Source organism: Charadrius vociferus, unplaced genomic scaffold (genome assembly GCF_000708025.1).
Source record: "Charadrius vociferus isolate BGI_N301 unplaced genomic scaffold, ASM70802v2 scaffold413, whole genome shotgun sequence".
Lineage (NCBI taxonomy): Eukaryota > Metazoa > Chordata > Aves > Charadriiformes > Charadriidae > Charadrius > Charadrius vociferus.
The window spans coordinates 1,081,987-1,092,197 of NW_009647738.1; the positions used below are offsets into that span (position 1 = coordinate 1,081,987).

Consider the following 10,211-nt stretch of genomic DNA (forward strand, 5'->3'; position numbering starts at 1 on the left):
CAGAGAGAACAAACAGTGTAGCATGACCGCTGGGAATGCAAAATAAACATCCACTGTGGTCAAGTGAGGGCTTATGTACTACTGGTTACGTGGGATGGGTCAGAAACAGGAGCAGAGGCTCACAGGAGCAGTCCAGAGGAAGGACAGGGTGTCCATATGGGACTGTTTGGCAAAACAAGGTGTCTTCAAATGCACGGGGTGTCCCTTAGTCCCCAGTATAGAGCTGGAAAGGGAGACAGGGTGTCCCAGCAAGGCAAAGCAACTGCTGCCCCATTCCCTGCAGTACCATGCAGAGATGAAACATCTCTGGGCAGTGCCATGACCCAGCAGGTTCAGGTGCTGGCTTTGAAAGCTCCTTCACCTGGTGGCAACTCTAAACAAGGCTGTGGCTGTAGCTCCTCACTGGGAAAAAGTAATTTAGCACTCCTCATGCTGGTGAGGGTGGAGCCGGGACCTCTGCACTTTGGCTGTCTCTGGAGCTCCTGCGGTGGTTGCAGGTCAGGCTCCCTGTGGCTCACTCTGAAGGTCCATGGGTTCATATATTTCTGATGCGCTTCTGTCTGGAAGGGGGGAGGAGGGGAGGAACAGGGAAAGTTGGTTGTCTGGTCTTTTCTTAGGTCTCCTTCAGATGCCTGCAGTTCCCTCTATAGAAGCCCGTTTCCCGCACTGAGTCAGTCATTTTGGGATTTGGATTCCCTTTTTTTGGCAGCTTTTCTTTCCAGTTTCCATCTGGTTTGGTTTTTATCATTTCATTTTGCAGTGCCATCAAAGGGAGTTTGTTCATGCTGATTTTGGAGCAACAGATAGTTTTGACTTGACAACCCCTTCCTCTGCAGACCTCAGCCATGGCCTTAGATGCAGGGTGGGTCACCCCTTCAGACCTTCTCAAAGCTGATGGGTGGTAAGGTGGCTTGCTGCTTCCCCGCGGGGATGAGGAATACTTGGCTTTAGTGACATAAGCATGGGAGAACAGCCCTTTTTATTTTTGCTCTCCTTCTTTCCAGCCCATGAGCTGTTAATTCTTGTGGCTTTACAAAACTTGCTATTTCTCCCTTAGCATTTCTTTCTCTTTCTTTTTTTTTTTTTTCCCCCAGTGGATGAGCCACCCTTGGCACCTTGCCTTGTGCGTGTGACTCAGACAGATTCTGCTTGTCTGAAGAATTCCTGCAAGTCCTCAGAGTTGTCCAACCCGCCTGGGCTCAGCACTGCAGCCCGTGAGAAATGCAATCAAAGGGAGTTGCGCAGTGCCAGCAGCCTTGTTCTCCCTGTGCGGGATGGACCACTGCGCGCCGGGACTCGGCAGTCACTCTTGCTGCACTCCCTTGTTGTCCTGTGGGGTTGAATCCAGGATGGCTGCTTGGAGCTCAATGGAGGGAGGTCCCCGTGGACCTTTTGTGTATGGCGCAATGCTGCATTTCTTTTTTGCTTATTCGAGTTCCAGCCAGCTGGCTTCACGCTGTCTTTGTTGTGGGAAATGGTCCCCTTGAAGTCAGGGGAGTTGGGCTCGGGGCATCTCGGAAGTCCCCTGGCTTCCACTGTTGGAAGGCTTCCGTTCATTTTGAATGTCTCTGGTTTTAGGACTTAATTGGACCCACCCAAGGGCTAATTTTTTTCAGAGGCACCAAATGCCTCAGTACACCTCCTACTGATAGTAGATGGTGTGGCGAGAGATCAGCAACTCTGATACTCAAGGTGCATTAGCCAGGGGAACCCAGCTTCCTTTTAGCTTCTAGGACAGGTTTGTGAAGCTGGATTTATTTATTTATTTATTTATTAAAAGCTGTCCACAGGATCTTTAAGATGAGAATCTAAACAAGAAGAGGTTTTTTTGGATGTGAACTTGGATATCTGTGCCTTAGTTTCCCCATGTGCAAGATGAGGGGGCTGCCATCTTCCTTAATGGTAAGATAAAGCTGTTGTTGGAAATCTTAATCTTTTGGTGCAAGATGCAAGTGGAGCATAAGACCTCATGAAGCTGATCCTTTGTGGAGAGCTCTTTGGAAGATTTTTTTTCCCATTAAGCTAATAATATCTCATCCAGCAATTCTGGGTAACACTGGGAAATCCCAAAAGTCCCGGAGAGGGGGAAGCCATGAGTCTTCTATGCATCTTCTCTTTGCCAGTAGGGAAGCTTTCAACACAAGTGCATTTTTATCTCCAGGCGTGTTTTTGAAAGCCTTTCCCACAACCCACATTCCTGGCATGCCCCCATAAGGGAAAGAATTAGAGAAATGAAGGCTGGAAACGGAACTGGGTGGCATGTAATCAGTTCTCTGACCTCCCTTCCCCACCCTCTGCCAGTTCGGTTCATTCTCCTGCCCCTCAAGCAAGCCGGGGACCCATAAGACGTGACTCATTTGGCTGCTTGGGATGATGAAATGGCCCTGATGTCTTATGAGCTAGCTTCCTTGCATGTGAACTACCTTCCTCCCCTCTCTGTGCACAACTTGTACTTCACAAAATTGTTGCCCCAGACTTCAGAGCTGCTCAAGAAAGATGTCCCCTGCAAAGGTATAAGGACATAACTTGGCCCTGGGAATGGAAACCATCCATTAGAGTGCATTTGAGCTCCCTTTGGAGATGGGAGATGCCAGTCACTGTGGTACCCCTGCCTGTAGGGAGAGAGATGGAACCTGAGGCTACGCCTCTTTCCTGTTCTCTTGATCTGCTCCACTGCTTGATGCAGGTTCCCCCCTTCCCTGCTGCCCCAAGCCCTGAAGAAAGGTGTTGGGTTTTTTTCCACAGATTAGCTCTTCAGCTAGTTTTGTCCTTCCTCCTCCTTATTCCCCCCATCCTAAGGAAGAGAAATTGCACTTTACAGGTGAAGGGGGGTGATGCTGGTGGAGAGCCTACGAGACCACGATGGTCTGTAATCCCTTGCCCCCCAAGATTCAGAGTGTGGATGCTACTTCCGTACTTTGCACAGGGGCTCCAGATGACTCACTGCCAGGGAGCTGGGGCATGAAGGGTGGTAGGGGATTATACCTCCAGTCCTTTGTTCCTTTCCATTTTAGTTGATCTGAATGTAGAGCCTTCAGTGTGGTTCCTAGAGGAACCATCCCACTCTGGTTAACCTCTTAGGTAGGAGGTTCATGCTCATGGGCGCTAGGTTCCTTGTGTTCATCACTGTCTTGGCTTCTCCTGCATCTTCTGGACAATCCTCTCCTGTACACGCCCTCCAGATCCACAGACCTGCTTATCCAGTCTCCTGCTTACCTCAGTCTTTGGCTGAGGTAAGTACATTTTGTTCTCTCGGTCCTCCTCCATTAGGAAGATGGCTGGCTTTCAGAGCTTAGGGATCGGTTGGGTGAGGGTTGCAGCATTATCTGCTGAGTGGCAAACCAACACCTCTTGACTGAAGGGGAAACCGGTCCTGTCAAACCCATCTGGGAATTTTTGTGACTGGCAGGTGGAGGACTGAGCAGCTCTATCTTCGTGGTCCTGTCCTAAGCCCTGGCCTCTTAAAATGCAGGGCTCAGGTTGAAGTCCATCCCACAGCCCTCTAAGACAGGGGACATTCCCCTCTAGGCCTCATAAAAGGGGGAAACCAAGGCAGAAACGTGGCTTAATTGCGACTGCCGGGAGGAACCGCAATCAGAGCCCAGATGAGGTCAGAGAACACGGTTTAAATCAGGTCACCACTCGATATTTATTGTGTGGAGTTTTTCTTTTTTCTTTACTCCCGCACTGAAATCCTTCCCCAGAGGCTATTCAAGGAAATAAATAGCCAGTGGAAAGGGACAATAGCTTGCTGTGGAGTACAAATTATATGAAGCAGTAGGAAATAATAGCAGAGTGAGCAGCTGCTACTCCGAGAAAGAATGCATGGTCGGTCTCTCCCGCTCCCTTTGCCTTGAGAGGACGCTGATGCCTGGTTCATGGCACAGCCTCCCTGGTGCCTTCAGTGCAAAATGGGACAGGTGCCTTTTCCCCTCTGCAATGTCCTCCTCTGCTTCTCTGGTGTCTAATTAGCGCCAAGCTGAAACCACAGCCTTCTGTGAGCGTGCGAAGGGGATGTCTCGCCTCTTCTTGCAGAATTTGTTTTGATGTCGGGGCAGTAGCACATACATCCTCACACCTGATGTGGCCACCTTTCTTTTCCCTCTCTCCCTCTTCCCTTCTGGGCTGAGCATCACACCTGTTGATGACCCCTGTCACTCCTGCAAGGGACTGTTCATAGCTCGTGTCATCCAGAGAAGAGGTGTTGGCTGCCCTGTCCTCTGAACACCTTGGAGCCCTTCCTCAGAGCACCGTTGGGAGGGATGGCGGGGAGTGTTTTGGTGTGCTGGTGTGGATTTTGGTGGCTTTCCCTGCCACAGAACGCCCTGAGAAACCTCTCACAGCTGGGGCGGTTGAGCTACCTTGGCCGGGAAGCAGGGAAGTCTGTGGGTTTCCTCAGGGTTTCACACCTAGCTGGCTTATCTCCTGCCAGAGTAAGAAAACAAAATAAATACTGCTGCCAGCAATGATGCTGCCGAGGATCTTGGCAGCCTTCTGGAGAGGGTGGCATTCAGTCTGTTCTTAACAGCTGTGTGGGTGCCCTGTGGTAGAGGTGGCAGCTCTGGGCTATGGTACATGAGGTGCTGCTGTCTGGAGCCACCCTGAGGGTCCTGAGATCCCATGGGTACTCCTGGTGGCCTGAGATCTCCCCAGGACTAGAGGGAAGGTCGGGAAGGACTATTAACCCCAAAACCTACCTTATGGAACCTCTATAAATGAAGCTGCCACGTTTCATGTGGTGGAAGCACTCTGCAAAGCCCTGCCACCCTTCTGGCGGAAAGCCCACTGGTTGCATTGGTCTCTTCCTTCCCTAAAATATGGTGGGTTTTTTTGTTTTACTCATGCAAAATTGCAGGCCTACCTGCTCAGCTTGCACCCAGGGCACAGCCACCATCTTCTCGCCGGTAAATGCTTGTTGGGTCTCTGCCGTCCCAAGGCACCCTCTGGGAACACAGCAAAGCCTCCTCCAGTGCCAGCGGTGTGACCAGGGGCATCCCACACCACTACAGGCCAACTGCCCTCCAGCCAGGATGAGCATCTATATGGGGCGCTGGAGAGGCACTTGCAGGCAGGTACCCTATTATAGGATTGTCTCTCTAGGGGTGAGTGTTCCTGGATCCCTTGCACTGGTGGCTGCCAGCTTCCACAACCATTGCTTATATTTTCCTCATTGCACAGACCCTCCACCTCCTTTGCAGATGCCCTTTAGCCGGATTTCCTCTTTCTTTGGGATTTACGTTCCCATCATATCACCGTTTCCTCAGGCTTTCTGCTTTGCAGTGGCTGCAGGGAAGTACCAACCTGCCCCTCTTCACCCTCTCTTCATCATCCCAATGGCCACCTCCAATTGCATTGGAAGATTTCAGCTCTTCTGGGGTCCGTAAAGTCTCAGACCCGTCCTACGTGGGGAGCACATCCCCCTGCATGAGAGAGGCCATCTGCACAGGGCTGGTGTCTGACCATGCGGAGGCTCAGCTCTGCAGACGAAGGAAGTCGCCAGCGCTGGCAGAGTTGCTGCCTGGTTTCCCACTATTGTTCCCAGTGGCAAATAAAAGGGGGGTGAACGCCCCTGCTGTGCATTGTAGGAGGGGGGTTAATGTTATCTCGATATAATCTCACGGCCCCTCTCTGAGCAGCTCGTGCCTCTTTCCTGCCTGTCTTCCCTCCCTGCATGTTCTCACATCCGTGGTACTTGCAGCTCCGCAAACAACTCTCTGTATGGCTGGTTTTCACCGTCCCTCAGACACATGCTGCCCTCCTTCCTGGGCAGCCTCACGCTCCACTGATGGGATCTGTGGATAAATCCTGGTGAGAGCGATGTTTCTGTCTGCTCCACTCTGGTCTGTGTGGGAATTGGAGTGAAGCCTCCTCTACATTGCAGGACCCGGGTCTTGTCTCCGCCATGATGTTCCTGTGTCACTTTGGCCAGCCATGTAGGACAGGATTTTTCTGGCCAAGTTTAGAGTCTGTTTTGGGATGTGATCTCTTGAGCACTAGAATAGTTTGTTTCTGCCCGCTGGCTTAACATAAGTTCAGGTAACTAACCCTGGTGGTGGCTATGCAAGCAGTGTCTTTGTCCTGCCTTTGTCCCTGCAAAGGGACAACATGAGGTGCTGGAAAGAGAAACCTCTCATAGCCAGTGGGATGCTCCAGCATTTGGGGAGCGTTTTGGGAGCTCTGGGCTCTGCATTCTCTCTGAGAAGGCTGCAGGGGAGCAGGGTGGTGTGAAGGTGTGTGCGGGTGGGACACAGCAGCGTGATGGGAAACAGACCCAATGCCAGAAACCACCATCCCCAGCAGCTGCTCCTGCTGGCTCCACGCTCAGCCCGGGGAGGTTTCATCAACAGTTTGAGTGACCTCAACAGCAAACAAATTTCCCAAGCCTGCTGGGCTTTATGACCTCTGCTAGCAGGAAACACCTCTGGGGAAAGAGGGGTTATCAACACTTACCTCTGCTTGCTTCAGGAGGTTTGGGGAAGGGCAGAAGCTGTCTTCTAGCTGGCTGTGCATCAGCAGGATGACTGCACTCAGGTGCTCTCTGCAGGGCTCAGGAGGGGGGCTGAGGGACTCCCGTCTCCTGAGCCTTGGCCTCCTCCCCCCCTCTCACTTTCCCACTGACTTCTAGAGCCTGGCAAAACACCACCAATTTGTTTAACTAAATCTGGGACAGTGTTTACTGACTTGTAGCTCTTACCTGGGAAGAAGACAGGAGGGGTGATGTTCCTTTGTGAGGACAACATTCCCGTGTCTCAGGATCAGGGAGGATGGGGCTATTGAACCTGCTGGGCATGGCTCCTCAAACTAAAAGGTTTGAGTCTTGATGGAGCTTGGGTGGGAGGTTGCAGAGAGCTCCCATGGATTGTTAGTGCAATCCATGCAGCTGGGGCTGAATCTAGAGCCACGAAAAGGAAAGGAGCCGGGATGCTTTTTTTGGCCAAGCTGTTACATACAGAAAAGAAATGAATACGATGGTCACACCTCTGTGTCCAGCTGTGGAGACGCTTGTCCTATGCAGTGGCTGGAGTAGCACCACCAAGGCTGTGTGTGGTGGTCCCTTCACAGGGAGCCCACTGAGGAGGCTGGGAATTGGTTAAATGTCCTGAAGTCCCAAATGAGAGGAAGTGTACATAGGGAAGCTGTTTCTTTGGATCAAAGTCTCCTGGCTTAACAGCAGTTGGTGGAGCCTTGTGGAGGTGGGCATGCTGTTAATGTGTAAGCCACAAGGAAGTGTGGGGATGTAAGGTCCTCCGCGCGAAGCATTTCTAAGCTAAACTGCTGGTGGCTCCCTGCCTGGTTACTCTGCCCTCTGAGGAAGATGGCTGCTGTAAGGGCTGCTGCTCCTGTTCTCTTTCACCCAGGGTCCAGTCTGCTCAGCAAGGCTGAGCAAGGGACCAGCAAGCCTCAGCCACCTCCGCTCTCACCACTTGCATTTCTTGGGCTGTGGGCAGTGCTGCCCACTGTACCCTGGATTGCGTCCCTCTGTTTTAACCCTCTTTGTATGTCTGCTCTGAAGCTCTCCATTCCTTCTGCTGAGGACAAGCCTGTTTTCATCTCCCTTCTCTCTCTGATGTCTTTTCTTGCTTGCTGGCATCACTTGGCCCACTCTTCCCTCACTGAGTGAGGAGCCCATGCAAGACCTCCATCACGGAGGGTTTTAGGCCATGAGAGAAACACCAGCTGAGAGCAGTAGATGTCTTCCTGGCTGGGACGTCTTCTCTGAGCAGCACTGTCTCACTTTCAGTGACAGGGGAGGAATGGCTGAAGGAGCCCCCCAGACTGTTTTTCTGTCTGCCTTAGGAAAAATTTGAAATCTTCAACTTGGATATGAAGACTGGGGATACCCTGAAGGTCAAGGGCAAGATATCTGATGATGCTGATGGGTAAGTACAAAGAAACCACCTTGACTTGCCAGGACTGAAGGTGGGATGCAGAGGGAGGTGGTTTTCCAAGGTCACCAGGTACAAAAATCTTGAGCGCAGCTCAGTATCAGGGGAGCCCCTATGCCACCACTGTGCAAACTCTCCTGGTTCCCAAGCAGAATGAGGAAACAGGAGGCATTAAACACCTGCAATGCTGATGGAAGAATTGGGTGCAGAGCCTTGTGTTGGATCTCAGGTTTTCCAAGACCCTGTCCTGCCCGCACAACTCATCTTCCTCCTGTTCACTCACAGCTTCAGCATCAATCTCGGCTGCAGGTCCTCAGATCTGGCACTTCACTTCAATCCTCGCTTCAATGAGTCTGTCATTGTCTGCAACTCCAGGTGCTCCAATGCCTGGCAGACAGAGCATCGTGAGGACCACCTCTGTTTCTCCAAGGGCTCCACTGTCAAGGTGAAGGGGCTGTGCTGGCATAAGGTTGCAGGGGGTGTGTGTGGTGGGGAGAAGCCCCTCGTTAGAAGATTCCTGTACCCCAGTCCTCCCAGTCCCATACGATGCCTGCTGCTCCTTCCCAATAGCCCCTCAGTCTCATCCTCTGGGTTTTGGTCCTGATTGCCATTTCCACTCCTCCTTCAAAACCCCCATGCTTCCTCTGGGAACTTTGCCTGAACCCTGTCTGTCTCAGCCTTTGTAAGTGCTTCCTGTCCCCCATACCTGCCCTCTGAGCACTCTGGTGGCATGTATGAGGGTGAAAAATGTCTCCAAGAAGCAGAATCTTGCAGGTCTCTACCCAGTTTCTCTCCCTAATTCCCTTTTGTGCAAACACAGGCTTTAAGGCAACCCAGGGTTGGGAGCAATGTCCAAAAACTTCTCCCTTAGCTTTTCTGTCCTCACTACTCCTGGATCCATACTGTCAATCTGTCCTCTCTCTCCTCCTGTCAGGGATGCTGTCCTAGTTGCCATCTCACCCCATCTGATGTCCTGAGATGTTAACAGGGCTGCATTTAGGAGCAGCCCTATTCTTATTGCTGTGGAGAGGAAGCTTGTTTCCTCAGTCATGGCTGACTCTTGGGGAAGGGGTGGTGAGGTGATAGCTCTGGGGAATGGTCCCTTTAATTTGTGATGATCAGCGATGTATTCTCATCCTGTCTGCTTGTGTGTGTTTAGCAGCGAAGGTCCTTTTTCCAGGTCCTGGTGAGCTGCTGAGGGCATTCGGGTGTTTGGTTTATTATGCCTTGTTCAGAGCAAATCTAAGCCATGTGGCGTATAAAGACACACTTGCATTTATTTGCTCTGAGTTAACAACTCGAGTAGCTGAAAGAGCCCCAGGAGAGATCCTGTCCCCAGGTCATAGTCTAGATACCAGCTCAGAGCCTTGATATCAACTGGTCATTTCCTGCATCGCCCTCAGCTCAACGCCCAGCACCTTGCTTAAGGCTATCAGGACCAGGTCTGACCCTCATGTGTAACAGTCAGGCTTTTCGCCTGGATGCTCACCTCCTAATCTCCTCCTTGTCCCCCATTCCTGCCGTTCCTCCCCTCTCTTCTCCCAGATCACCATTGAACTGCTGGCAGACAAATTCCAGGTGAAACTACCAGATGGGCATGAAGTGGAGTTCCCCAACCGGCACTGCTATGACAAGATCAGCTACATGAGTGTCAAGGGAGGCTTCAGGGTCACCTCCTTCAAGCTGGACTGATGGGCACCGCTTCCTTTCTAATAAAAACCCAAGCAGTGGAAGTCTGCTTGCTCCAGCTGCTCTGGCTTCTGTGAGACCTCTGGCTCCATGGCTTTGTGCGAGACACGCGCAAAGCCCAAGGTTTTTCCACCAACAGGAAAGGAGCCCTTGTTGGATGGAAATAGCTCCCAGATAATGACAGGTGCTTTTCCAGGTCAGACCAGGATGTGGTGTTAAACAGATAGTAAGTACATAAGGGCAATACAGGCTATAGGTGGGGTTCAGAAGGAGGAGGACACTATGTGATTTCTTGGGGAATGGTTGTGTAATCTCTTCACAATGCACCGTTTCTTCCTGCACCTGAGTTTTTGGGAGGTAGGGAAGGGAACAAAGACATTGATTGGGAGGGAGGGAGGGAGGGAGGGAAGGGCGTGTTAGCCATGACGTGACTGACGTGGCATTCGGTGCCACAAAAGCGCATAATTAAATGTTAGGTTTGGGAACCTCAGGGCATGGGTTTGACGGGTTCCTCTTGGCTGCTCTCAAAGCCAGTGGGCAGGAGGAAGGGGTGCCTTGCCCTCCCACAGGAGCGGTACCACGGGGAACGGTGGCACGGGAGGGGAGCACAGGTGTGCCCCTGAGCCAGCATTCCTG

At 51.7% G+C, this 10,211-nt stretch overlaps 1 protein-coding gene across 1 annotated transcript; it reads left to right on the plus strand.

Moving 5' to 3' along the window:
• The first annotated feature begins 7,315 nt into the window (after positions 1 to 7,315).
• On the plus strand, positions 7,316 to 9,578 carry LGALS2 (lectin, galactoside-binding, soluble, 2). Its single transcript, XM_009881903.1, has 4 exons — positions 7,316 to 7,324; positions 7,798 to 7,880; positions 8,172 to 8,331; positions 9,432 to 9,578. Exons 1-4 carry the CDS (start codon positions 7,316 to 7,318, stop codon positions 9,576 to 9,578), a joined length of 399 nt encoding a protein of 132 aa, XP_009880205.1.
• Positions 9,579 to 10,211: the final 633 nt, after the last annotated feature.